General features: G+C 38.2%; 1 protein-coding gene across 1 annotated transcript in view; it reads left to right on the forward strand.

Moving 5' to 3' along the window:
* LOC101740043 (cell adhesion molecule Dscam2) overlaps positions 1 to 14518 on the forward strand; it is a 197110-nt gene that overhangs the window by 109428 nt on the left and 73164 nt on the right. Inside the window, exon 7 of the mRNA XM_021353633.3 lies at positions 10692 to 10728. Within this exon, the coding sequence (XP_021209308.1) occupies positions 10692 to 10728 (37 nt within the window). The remainder of the gene's footprint in view (positions 1 to 10691; positions 10729 to 14518) is intronic.

Below are 14518 nucleotides of genomic sequence, written 5' to 3' on the forward strand. Positions count from 1 at the left end.
CAGCTGCTTTCTGTGCCATTAGCAATTCAATCTTTAACTGTATAATCTATAACTGTAATAATCAACTGTAAGCACTCGTGAGTACAGCTCGCGTACGATACAGCTAAGTTAAAATATTCGGGCTATCTAGTAGGAGTGGGTGATATAAATCGTATATAGATTCAATATCTATATATCGCACCAATATCGTTGAATCCGATATCGCCCCGCACGAAATCTATATATCGATATCAGCCGATACACGATATTGCTCGATGTGATGCGCATCGCCATATCGTACCGATTCGTGAATCGAAATCTATATTGCGATATCAGCCGATACACGATATTGCTCGATGTGATGCGCATCGGCATATCGTACCGATTCGTGAATATCAGCGATATTCGTTTGGTTCGTATCGAATCGGCCAGAGTGAGTGAGCGCACGATAGGGATATCATGTGATGAATGAAACAGAAACAGGCATTATCCATACAATTGTAAACCTTATATTTAAGTCCATATGTCTGTAGATTATTCTTAGCGTATCAGCAGGATACAATTAAGGAAAGAAGTTTCAACTTTCGACCCTAACTTGAATGCAGTATAGCCTATTTGCATCGTTGAATTTAATTTCACGCGCTTTGACCTTGAACTAGAATTTTTGGACAAGTGTTTATAAATACTTAAAAGTTTTTTGTGTTTGATTTTTAAAGTACACATTTTTCTATTTTTAGTTGAATCCAAATAATTGAGTTTATTTCTTGTGTTTGTATTAAACTTTTGAAATCTACACTCTTTTGGTATATTTTGTAATTTTAAATTAAGACACAAAATACTAAAAACTGAAAATAATGTAGCCAGTCCTAAGCCTGGTAAAAGCATGAAGGAAAGTTTTTTTGATATTTTTATTTTCATGTTCTTTTTATTACTTTAAGATCATATTATAAATTGATATCAGAAAACCAACCGTATAACGTTGACTTAAATCTATATCTACTATGATATTATATCAGCGTATCGTTTCAAATCTCAAATATCATGAATCGAGAAAATCTACTAGCATCCATCAATATATAGATTCAGAAAATATATAGATTCAATATCCGATATTGATCCTCGATATATAGATACGATTCGATACGCGGCAAAACCGATATTACCCACTCCTACTATCTAGTACAATTCAAGAAAGTTCGCGAATTTAGGTGAAGTAATATTTTGGGTTTCAAGAATTCATAATGAGAATACAGAACAAATAAATTGATTAATGGATAAATGATCACCTAATAAAAAAATTACAATTATAAATTAAACATGTCGTGGATAACAACTTCAGTAATATTGAGACATTGTTTTGATTATTATTTTATATGATAAAATGTTGTTTTGATAAATATCACAAAAATGTAGGGTAGACGCCGTAACGCCAGAGTATAAAATGGCGGTATGTGAACAGAGTCATCTCAGTCAGTCGTCTCAGTCTCAGTCTCAGTCTCAGTCTCAGTCTCAGTCTCAGTATCAGTCTCAGTCTCAGTCTCAGTCTCAGTCTCAATCTCAGTCTCAGTCTCAGTGGCATTATCAGTCTCATTCTCAGTCTCAGTCTCAGTCAGTCAGTCAGTCAGTCGGTCAGTTGAAACGAAACTGTCGGCTTAGCCTGTCATTGTGAAAATTATTTGTTGAGAGTTTCAATAATTATAATTATTATTCAAAAGGTTTTATTGACTTTTATTGCAATTATTGCAATAAAATCAGTTCCACCGGAATACGAATGATGAGGGACATGGGATGCCGCTCGGCCATCCCTGGTGCCGTCATATACATATGTCGGAGAATCCGCATTATTAACACCATCATCAGACATCATAAGGGCGAATGGGGTGATGAAGCTAAGAGAAATATTGCGTACACAAAACAGGTTTGTTGTCGTCGAACAATTTAGAAATCTTCTCTTGACGTTAGCTAACGAATGACAGTTCTTAGGATGGAGGCACCGCTCTTCAAGAAGGCTGGTTGGTAACTGGATGGCGTCTACGCCCCTCCATCGGCTAGGCTCTGTCGTAGCACGAAGTTAGCCGAATTGGGACGACATCGCGATCGTGTTGTCACCTCTCGAGAATCTTGTCGCGTTTCGTTTTGCTACCAAACTAATGACCGTCTCCGACACATAGATAGATATAAATTAATCTATATAGGTATATATAAAAATGAATTGCTGTTCGTTAGTCTCGCTAAAACTTGAGAAGGGCTGAACCGATTTGGCTAATTTTAATCTTGAATTATTTGTGGAAACCCAGAGAAGGTTTAAGAGGTAGATAAATATGAAAATGCTCGGAATCAAATAAAAATAACAATTTTGTTTTTCCTTTGATATCGGACGGATTCCTTTTGTTTGTTTTAAGTTTATTTTATTTGTATAACTTTTGTAAGTTTAGGTCTTTTATTTATAGATTGAGGCACTACGAAGTCTGCCGGGTCAGCTAGTATATAATAAAAATAAATAATATATATCGTCGTGTTACGGATAAAATTAAAATACATTTACACTCAACTTTTAGATGAACTTCCACTAAGGCGTAGTGGAGGAGCAATCTCTTAAACAAAGGACCTTAACCCTACTTGGACGAAACAAAGGAGACTCAAATTGGACTCGATGAAGAAAAACAGGGGACACTGCGTTTGCTAGGGCCTTCCGTTGTAACGAGATGGTTACACTTCAAGACAGTGAAACTTGTTCAATAGTAAATTAATATCCCAAATGATCAAGATCATTTTTTTTATTGCCCTTGTAGGCAGACGAGCATACGGCCCACCTGATGGTGAGTGGTTACCGTCGCCCATGGACTTCAGCAATGCCAGGGGCAGAGCCAAGCCGCTACCCACCGCTTTCGTTTGAAGAAGGACATGTCAGCCTTCGGGAACACCGTGGAGGGGAGCTCACTCCATAGCCGGATGGTACGTGGCAAAAAAGTCCTCTGGAAACGCACTATGGATGACCGCAGTGGCTCCAGGTAGTAGGGATGAACTCTACTCCGGGGACGGGCGGTGCGATGGTAAAAACGAGATGATGGTATCATCTCGAATAATTCCTCAGAGCACTCCCCAACTAAATATAACCTAATCATAATTAAACAAATGTAATGAAATTTTAGTTTCTAATAAGTGTACATATTAAATATTGTGTTTCTTAATGACAAAGTATTATTCTGAATTTCATATTTCTTGAAATTATTCTTTGCATTTTTAGATTTCTAATTTCATGATGTTGTCAACTATTGCACTGTCGATTGCACCTATAATCGAGGTGAAATCTGCTATGATTAACAGATCATATAGGTATCGACTATATCGAGCCCGCTTGGTACCACGGCCATGCTTAATACCGTTTTCTAATGTGAAGCCGTACTGCATTTCGGTTTGAAAGGTAAGGCAGCCGTTGTACTATTAAGCTGAGACTTAGAACTCATGTCGCTAGGTGTGTGGCGGCATTTAACAAGAACATTCCTAACATCACGTAAACTGTGATCACTTCTACCTAGGGAATTAGGAGTTACAGTGAAATAAAAATACCCCTCCCTGAATCAAACACCGAGTTTAATGTAACATAAAGTATGGAGACATATTTTAAAAAAAAACACAAAAGTACATTTTCAAATGTGTAATATTTTTCATACGTTTTTTATCTGGGACAAAATCATTACAGAATCTTATTCAATTAAAATATTAATTCCACTAATTTTGCACGCAAGTGTACTTCCAGCTTGTTAAGGTATACACGGTGTAAGTGACAATTTGCGAGAAGTGGCGAATGTGAGTGCCATTACACCGGCGGGAAACGGAAATGGGATAACAGCGAAGCTTTAAACGAGATTCTTAGGTCTTGCCGCGTAAATCGGTTTTAGAGAGCCGGTGTTGCCAGAAAAAAATGCGATAAAAATTATATGTTTTCTTTTCACTAAGTACCTTTGTAGAGCCTGATTGTAGACAACCCAATATCTAATGAAATACTTTTTTATAATTTAAATATTCAGTCTACACTAATTCAACGCGAAACAATACTATAGATACTTCGATTTCTGGTAGCGACGTTCACGTGGCGATGTCTATGGGTTCGATGACCACTGAACACCAGTTAGATCGTCCTCATATCCATAGCAATATAAAAATTGATAGCGAAAATCTTAGCGATGAGACTTATTAAGCTTTTATATCGAAACTCTACATTGGGTTTATAATAAAGCGTATTAAATCAGCCAAGATGTCACAACGAAGTACTGGTTTTCATCAAAAGCTTCCGTATGGTCTAGTTAAATAAGTCTACTTGAACATACATTTTTTTATTTTTTTTTCGCGTTTCGGATCCGGTGGTAGATTCTGCGAAGCACGGCTCTTGCTAGGGTTCTCGTGTTAGCAACGTCGTCAGGTTTGAGCCCCGTGAGCTCACCTACTAGTTAAGGTTACGCTGAAATAGCCTCTCAAAGCTATCAGTTTAGGTAGGAGAAAAAAAGGTGATATCTACCAGACGACTTGAAGATATCTCTGCGGCAGGCAGCGGCTGCGCCTCTCTTTCTGATTTCCTTCAATAATAAAGAGCGCTTCATTTTATTAGAATTTAAATACAAAATACATCCAAAGGGCCACAGAACATGAAATACAGACACGGAGCTGTCGCGACCACACTATAAAGCGACTTCCAATTTCCTCCTCATTTCCTGTCGTTTTGTTTTCCCGCGTCAATAATAGAAGAGTTTGACAAGACCAAGAGTATAATCGATAGCCTATTATAATCGTTTCCGGGAGTCTCAAAGAGGCTGTCAACGAATTAATTTCGATCGTTTTAAGCGCTCGTGAATGAGGGAGAGATGTTACAATAGAAGAGTCAAATATTTGCTATGGAGGCTCTGTGTATTGTTTGAGCTGCGAATTTCACCATTAAATTTCGAGCTTTTCATTTTGAGCGGTAGTATGGACATCCTTATTTCAATATCATCGATATTTCCATCTCGTATCTCAAACCGAACTGTGGCTTTCACGTAGGCAAACCTTTAATATCAGTGGTCGGTCAGTTGGCTTATCATTCTAAGCCGATGGGAAAGTTAAGGCTGCGATACTGGTTTGCTTCGGGAAGACAGTCGATTATTGTAGTAGATGAAGCTCTTTACGCCCTGATGATGAAGTGTAAAGGCTGCAATTGTTCCGTTGCAAGTCATCAGTTTGAAGGTACCGACAAGGTCTTCCGCTGAGTGGGTGTGATTGTTCAGTAGACCTGCACTCTCGATAGGTTTTTTCCCTACATATTCGCTGGTCCCCTAAGAGCTATTTCACGCAGTGCCCGATGCTATTCGGAATTTGCATATATGGAAACTTATTTTTACGCCGGTAAGAGTAACGCCATCTATCGCGGAGTAGTCGAACGAATATTGAAGGATCTAGAAGCACCTAGAACGCTCGAGAGGTACAACGCCATCTATTGTCAGATAGCGGAAATTACTACCAGAGAGTTGTGGAATATTCTCGATAATTCTAGGGATAATGTATCGGCTATAAAAGCGTTGTAAGGATGGCACGCAGTCAGTCAGTAATCGGTACTGCTCGAAGCGAAACAACAAACGGATCACCTGAAGCGAAGCGGAACAAGCTAATTGAGAGTTTTAAAGTGTTTGTTGAGTGTTTTAAGTTTTTTTTTTTGTTCCAAGTATAGAATACAGTTTTTAGTTGTACTTTGGTGGAATTTTATTTATCCCTAACCCCAGCGCGTTACATTACTTTGGCATTGTTGTTATCGGGATTCGGGAACCTGTCGTAAATCTTGTGTTCGAAAACGATTATCGCCACAAACAAATCAGTTTTAAAATAACTCCTAAAAAAAACCCGTTAATAAATCGATTCGTAATTTTTTACCTGTCAACTTACAACGCTTATCTGAGGAGGGTTCTTGAATTTTATCCGTCCTCTTTAAGTCTAAATAATCTGGATCGTTTTGTCGGAAAACCGTGCTGTTAAAGCTTCATTTCTCAATGGAATATCGATAGGAACGTGGACAGAATTAGAATAGTTCGCTTAAGTTATGTTTTGGCAATGCAAAGACCCGTCCGCGCGTAGCTAGAATAGCCCCTTAGACTACCAGAGAATGTTTTGCGTAAATACCATTTATAATTATTGTACGAGAATGATAGTAAGCAATCAATTTCAAATTTATCATAATATTATGTGAATCAAAAACTTTGTACTCCTTTTTACGAAAATTGCGCGGACGGAGGAGTATGAAGTTTCCCACACTTAAAGTGAATATAGAGGAGTGCAGAATGCTAATATTTTTTTAATTATGCATAACAAATACATTAAATCAATAAAAAAAAAACATTACACACACTACCATGTATTTGACCCACACACACGCATGCATAGTATTTCTTTATTGTCAAACTTTTCTTATTACTAAAAATAAATAAATTTTACTTATTAAATTGAGAATAGATTAAATATTGTTTGTTTATATGTATTAATATTTGTCTAAAGTGTAGTCTTGGCGAAATCTGTGATTACAGAAGTATATAACAGTCTTTGACAATAAAATCATAATAGTGTACAAACTTATAATTTCAATTAATTATAGTCGAATTTCGACTACCGGAGGACCACTGGTATAATTAAATATGTGATTCGACAATAATGTTTTGCTAATGTGTGTTATCACTCCAATTAAAAGCCGTCGTGGCCTAAAGGATAAGATGCTCAGGGCACTCGTATCGAGCGATCCAAGTGTACCGGTGTTCAAATCCCGCACCCAAATACAATTTTTTATGATGAAATACGTTTTTATTTATTTATTGCTTAGATGGGTGGACGAGCTCACAGCCCATCTGGTGTTAAGTGATTACTGGAGCCCATAGACATTTACCACGTGAATGCGCCACTCACCCTGAGATGTAAGTTCTAAGGTCTCAGCATAATCGCAGTAGTAGGCAGCGGCTTGGCTCTGCCCCTGCCATTGCTGAAGTCCATGGGCGACAGTAACCACTCACCATCAGGTGGGCCGTATGCTCGACTACCTACAAGGGAAATAAAGAAAAGAAAAAAAGTTACAACGGCTGCTTCACAGCAGAAATAGGCGAGGTGGCCTACCCAAGCGGACTCACAAGAGGTCCTACCACCAGTAAGAAAGAACTTGTTCACGACTGACTTCACGATGTAGGAATAATATGAATAAAAATTAAATACGTAGTAATTGTTATATTCGTAATTACTGTACAATTGAGAGAACATACCTCAAGTCTTGAGGTGGGTAGGGTATACACATTGTGATGGTTATAGGCCCTGGTAACTGCCTATTTCTATATCGAAGCAATCGTCCGTTACGCGTGAGATATTACTGAGAAGACATTAACAACTTAATACCAGGTGGGCTATAAGCTAGTCTGTCCATATATACCTCTAACTAAAATGAGGTTTCAACTTAAATTTAAGTTTTGTAATGTTTTGGAATATCTATCTATACCTATATATATAAAAATGAATTGCTGTTCGTTAGTCTCGCTAAAACTCGAGAATGCCTGGACCGATTTGGCTAATTTTGGTCTTGAATTATTCGTATTAGTCCAGAGAAGGTTTAAAAGGTAGATAAATATGAAAATACTCGGAATTAAATAAAAATAACCATTTTTGTTTTTTCGGAGTCCTTTTGTTTGTTTTAAGTTTATTTTATACAAAAGTATAGGTCTTTTATTTATCGATTGAGGCACTACGAAGTCTGCCGGGTCAGCTAGTTTATTATTGTTTTTATTTAAAGCTATGCAAACAGCGTAATCTTCATACAAATCCACACAAATAACACACTATTTTTATACATCCTAACTCAAGCTACAACGTTCAATATAATCCTTAGCTATCTAATATATATTTGCTATAAAATTTATTAATAATTTAGTTAACGAATTACTAGAAAATCAGTTTGATTAATAACTTGATGTAATGATTGCATTAAAAAAACGTTATTAATCATTGCCTATTTCTCATTAAACAAGCTACGGGACGCCATTAATGATTTTCGAATCGTTTCAAAACTTCTACGGAATTGCGACCAAAAATCGGTTTTAATTACAGAATGGCTGTCAGACGTCAGACGCGGTACTGCCGGAAGTTGCCGGGAAATTTCAATATCCACGCCGATAGAAACGCGGATATAAGATGACTAGATATGAAGCGATCGAATTTTACTTTTTTGGAGCTGTCTTTGGTATATTGGGCATTACTAGAGCATGAGCCATTTAAATGGCTAGCAGAACTTATGGACATTATTCTCCTGCCCTTCTCCCAGTCACCTGGGGTCGCCGCAACATGTTTTCTCCTTCCATACTCTTATATCATATACCATTTCTTCTATTCCCCTCTTACCCATATCGTCTTTCACGCAATCCATCCATTTCTTCTTAGGTCTACCTCTTCCTCTATATCCTTCCACATTCATAGTTAACACTCTCTTACCAACCTCATTTACATTTCGTCTCATCACATATCCATACCATCCCAAACCCGCACTTCTCAGCTTCTCTGTCACAGGTGCCACTTTCAGACTTCCTCTAACAAATTAATTCCGTATTCTATCCATTCTCGTTACTCCACACATTCATCGCAACATTCGCATCACTGCTGCATGCAGTCGCCGGACTTGTGGACACCAAACTAAGAATTCCAGTGCCGAATTTGATAATAAATGTAGTCGAACTCATATAAATGTCGTCTGAAACATCTCTCCGGAATTTCTCAGTGGGTCGCGATTCAGATTCGGTGGTAGCTTCTGGGAAGTACGGCTCTTGTCAGGGTTAGTATTAACTAATTCTCTCAGGTTGAACCCGTGAGCTCACTTACCCGTAGAGCGTATCTGAGAGCCCCTTAGGATCAGTGAATAGGTAGGGATAAAACAACACTTTTGCATATTTGCTTTTTCATATTCACGTTTTTATTTCATTTAAATCATTCAAATTACCACATACTTTATCCATTGTTATGAGAAAAGCAATTATATTGGGCCAATATCGTATTTTGTTTTTGATTTGTTGATTGAGCAAAGTTTGGAAAGATCGTAATATTTCGAATAGGACCAAAATACATCTTGTGCACTCACTGGTCTTTCCAATCGCTCTCTATGGAGCAGAAACATGGACCATAAAAGCAGCTGACCGAAGCAGAGTTGATGCTTTTGAAATGTGGTGTTGGCGCCGCCTATTAAGGATTTCATGGACAGCCCACCGCATGAACATCTCGATCCTACATCAGCCTAAAATGGAGAATGCTCAACGCCTATCTGCCACCTGTCTGCACGCATAATGCGCTACTTTGGCCACGTTGCCCGCAGAGGTGTAGACAACTTGGAACGTCTTATGGTCACTGGAAAAGTAAAGGAAAAGAAGGAAAACGTCCTAGAGGCCGGAGCCCCAAACGTTGCTCCGACCAGATCTCCGAGCAAACCAGCGGACCACTTGGCGCTGCACTACACCAGGCAACTGACCGTAACCGATGGAGGCTGGCAGTCGACAATCTGAAACGGAGTCACAATCCTCAGCAATGAGGGAGCGATGAAGAAGAAGAAGAAGAAAGATTGTCATTGTCATTAATATTAAAGTTAAAATTATTTAAGTGTGTGAAAAGTGCATTAGATGGATACAAGTCTGGCAATAAAAGCATGTTGAGAAGAACATCGTCTCAATTCACTTATGAAAATGACAAGCTTAATGAAGTCATTACATTTACAATCCGCACAAAATACGAATATTATTTTCTTCTTTTCTATTCTTTCTACAAATAAAGCCATTAATTAAATCGATAGAAAGAAAGAAAAAAATGATCACTTCTAGTTCGATGAAAATAAATTGATTCAGAGTCAAAATTCGGAACAGACCTGAACTGAAACGGCTTTTAAATCTTATGACAGTAATTTTATGAATAAAACATGATTTTTTTTTCATCTAAATATCTTCCGCTAAATAGGAAATTCAAGTCGGCATAAAAAGAGGTTCATTTGAAATTCTAAACGCCAGCCAGTGACCTAAGCTTTCGGATTTTAGTTTTTTTTTGGCGCAGAAAGGGCTATTTTATTGCTTGGATGGGTTAACGGGCTAACTGATGTGAAGTGGTTACCAGAGCCCATAGATATCAATAACGGCAATGCGGCCACTCACCTTGAAACATGAGTTCTAAAGCTTTAGTTTTTATGGTACAATACAGCGGCTGCTCCACCCCTACCCTTAAAACTGAAACGCATTACTGCTTCACGGCAGAAATAGGCAGAGCGGTGGTACCTACCCGTGCGGGCTTACAAGATGTTCTAACGCGGGCTTGCCTTTTATCGCACGATGTTATTTTTTCAACGTGGAAAGCATTAGTATACACGTGTTAAAAACCGTCTTTCATTAAAATCGGTACCTGCCTGCGGGATTTGAACACTGACACTGTCGCATCGCTCAATACAAATGCACCAGGACTCCTATCCTTTAGGCCATCGTGACATTCCGTCCCTGAACACTAGGTTACTACAGAAGTGACATTATTCCTGGTCTTAAGTAATAGCTTAGTTGCTTTCAGAGCCTTAACTGGCATTCCTACATACGCCCCCCCAGCTATCCATAAAGATTCAGAAATGCTTGTATCCAACCACAGCCCACTTAGAATAAACGGTATAAAAAAAATCAATAACTCTTTTACATGTTTTTCAGGTATACCAGCCGTACCTAGCAGGGAAGATGGAAAACTGTGAGTACTCTCCAAATTCTTATACGAGATTTCTAAAAAGAATCATACGCATTAATAATATGAGCGGTTCAAATTGATGTTCTCCTTGTTGTTGATGAAACATTATAGAATACAACAATAATTACTGGGAATCAGTCACACGCGGTCATCCAGCCTCAAACTAGAATTATTTGTACTATAGGAATGGAAGACAGAGGCGTATATTTGGGTTTGTTTAAATACATATACATATATTCAGATGTTAAACATGCAGAGAAAGAGCCAACAAATATGTCCATCACACGAAAGTTCAAGGAAAATTAGCTAATCCCTCTGGTAGTCTGGGAGTTAGGTTGCTGTTTGATTCTGGCTATGCAGAAGCTCCAACGATGTCATTTAGTATCGGACCAATTTAGATTGCGGTTGATTCTGGATTTACAGGAGCCCCAATGGAATGGATGGCATTTAGTATCGGGCCAATACCCAAAAATTCGTAAACCCAATCAATTGTTTATTTAATTCCTTGAAAACCAATAGTTGAACCTTCCAATACAGCTAAATGGATCTCCAATTCCCGAGAAATCGGCCATGAAAGAGAAATTTAATTAAACCCTGGCGCGATGACTCGTATCGTTTAATAAGTTTTAATAATTTAGAGATTTTGTTACATTTCCGTGTCATTATTTACCTGATAAAGTACCAAAAGAATAGCTCCGCTTCTGTTCTAGGATATGCCTTTTCAAGTTACCACTGAATGTCGCTTTGCCACGAACAAAGCATAGAACTAGACTTATCTTGTAATTAAGTGATGGAAAATCGTGTTCCAGAAACCATACTGGTACTGATTCAGTGACATATCCCATGGAATGTACTTGGGACCATTTAATTTTAAGAGAGTTTTTTCATAAGTCATCGAACGAGGAGGCCGAAAATCAGGGCTCCGTCGACCGCCGCATGCGTTGATTGACATGTATCTTGACCGTGACTCGAAAAGGAGGTTATTAATTTTTCTGAGCGACCGACATGTCCTTCTTCAAATGAGATTCGACTTCAAATGAGTCCACTCACGATCAGGTATAATGATAATCATGGCTTTGGAAAGCAAAAAAGTGTCTGTCTGTTTGACTTTTTATTTTTATTGCTTAGATGGGTGGACGAGCTCACAGCGCACCTGGTGTTAAGTGGTTACTAGAGCCCAAGACATCTACAACGTAAATGCGCCACCCACCTTGAGATATAAGTTCTAAGGTCTCATTACAGTACAACGGCTGCCCCATCCTTCAAACCGAAACGCATTACTGGTTCACGGCAGAAATAAGCAGGGTATTGGTACCGCCTACCCGTGTAAATTCACAAGAAGTCCTACCACCAGTAGTTACGCAAATTATAATTTTGCGGGTTTGATTTTTATTACATGATGTTATTCCTTCACCGTGGAAGTCAATCGTGGAGGTTTGTTAAGTACGTATTTCATTTAAAAAATTGGCACCCGCCTGCGGGATTAGAACACCGTTGCATCGCTAGATACGAATGTACCGGACGTCTTATCCTTTAGGCCATGACGACTTCGAACTTAAAGCTATTGTCCAAATTCGAAGCTAAAATTGCGCGTATAGTACCGCTTACCTTGTCGGTCGAAGACACAATAATTTACATTCCAATAACGATGGTCGTACCCTTTTAAGAAATCAGAATTCCTTAAAATGAATTCAAATAAATTTAATATTTGTTACTATATATAGTAATATTGTCTCAGAACTAAATGTAAGCATTCGTTAAATCAAAAACATAGCTTAGTTTATGGAAAAATAAATTCACATTTTTTTTATCTGATTTTCCCTTCGGCTCTTCATAATGCAACACACAAGCAACCAGCGCTAACTTTCAAGGGTCTTAGAGTCTGTTATATATATATAAATTAGTGTTATGTTATATTTTTGTAGATGGCAACACATTGAGCCCAGAGACAATTATTGTGATTTAGTAGCCTGTGAATAAAAGTGTGTATAAATAAATTACTAATCTTACTATTTAACTAAGATATTTGACGACGAGGATGGGATACAAACCACACCTACAATAATATAACTTAACACTAATTTATATATACTAGTGGTCCCGCAGTAGTCGAAATTCAACTATAATTAATTAGAATTGCAAGTTTGTACACTATTATGATTGTATTTTATACTTCTATTATCACAAATTTCGCCAAGAATACACTATAAAAAATATTAACAAAGACAAACAATATTTAATCTCAATTTGACAACAGACGTCAAGAACAAAAGTTTGACAATAAATAGTATGTATGCGTGTGTGCGTCAAATACATGGTATGTAGTGTGTGTAATGTTTTCTTTATTGATTTAATGTATCTTTTATGCATTATTTAAAAAAAATATTAGCATTGTGCACTTCTTCTCTATATTCTCTATAAGTGTGGAAAATTTCATACTCCTCCGCCCGCGCAATTTTCGTAAAAAGGGATACAAAGTTTTTGCTTCACGTATTAATATATAGATAACACTAGACTTTTACCCCTTGGCCACAGCCGAGAGCGGTGCGAATTGCGGTGCGTCGTGAGGCGCGGCAAGCGGGAGCGGCGAAAACAAATGGTAGACAACCTATGAAGTATGCCACAGCTACTGGCGGTGCGTTTTGCGGTGCGTTGCGAGGCGCGGTGAGAGGCGCGTGACATCTGGCGGCGACGAGCTGCGCCATGTGCGAGTGAAACAAATGTACTAGACAATATGGAGGCGGCCACAGTTCAGAGCGGCGCGCGCGGCGGTGTCGGTGGACGCATTGAGGCATCGCGCGACCGAAACAAATCATTTTGTTTTTACCGCGCGTTGAGCTAATAAAATATAATGGATGTGGAACAATTCATTAGTGAAATACTGAGTAGACCAAAAATATGGATGTTAAAACATCCACATCATAAATATAGGCATGTTATAAAAAAAAATGTGGGACGAAATAAAACAACAATTTTCTGGTACTAATGGTTTCCTAGATACTCTTGGATAGGATTATTGAAATAAAATTTGAAATTTGAATTGATTTCGTATTCTAGATGCTTGAACCGTTGCTCGATTATTCCGTCTTGATCTGCGTACGCTATTGTGAATATTGGAGTCTCCAAACTGGGAAACAAACTGCTGAAAATCTGCATCTCTGTCTCCATCACTTTCTTTTAAGGCACGAAACCTTTATAATCAATATCGCGTGCTTTTTGTTTGCCTTTACACTTTTCGTAAAAATACGAAATTTATTAGTTAGAATACCAAACGCGTACTGAATTGTGACACTTGCCCGGGATAATATTCTGTCGAAAATTATTTGTTCCGCATTTAAACTACCCGGTGGATATATATGGGCGCATCAAATAATTTTTAAGAGGATAGGCTTTATCAACAATTAACACGTATGGTAAATTGAGATTTGAAGGTTGAATCTATTAATAATCTATTTATCGGGATAGTTCTTATATTCCTAATAGAATACCTAATAAATAGGGTGAAATTCGCCAAGTCCTCTCTTTTTCTAACTGGGTGTCTATTCTTAATTGAATAATATCTTCAGCTAAGAACGCACTTATTTCAAGGTAATATCGTGCCACTTTTGAAAGGGAAATTTGATAGGGCTTTCTAAATACGTGCACCTCTGACGCCGCCGCCGTCGCAACTAGTCTAGCTGTGGCATACCCCCGCAAGTCACACCGCCCGTCGCACCTCGCAACGCACCGCAAAACGCACCGCCAGTAGCTGTGGCCAGGCCCTTAAGCGGTAGGCAGCGGCTTGGCTCTGCCC

Source organism: Bombyx mori, chromosome 28 (assembly GCF_030269925.1).
Source record: "Bombyx mori chromosome 28, ASM3026992v2".
In the NCBI taxonomy this organism is placed as follows: Eukaryota; Metazoa; Arthropoda; class Insecta; order Lepidoptera; family Bombycidae; genus Bombyx; species Bombyx mori.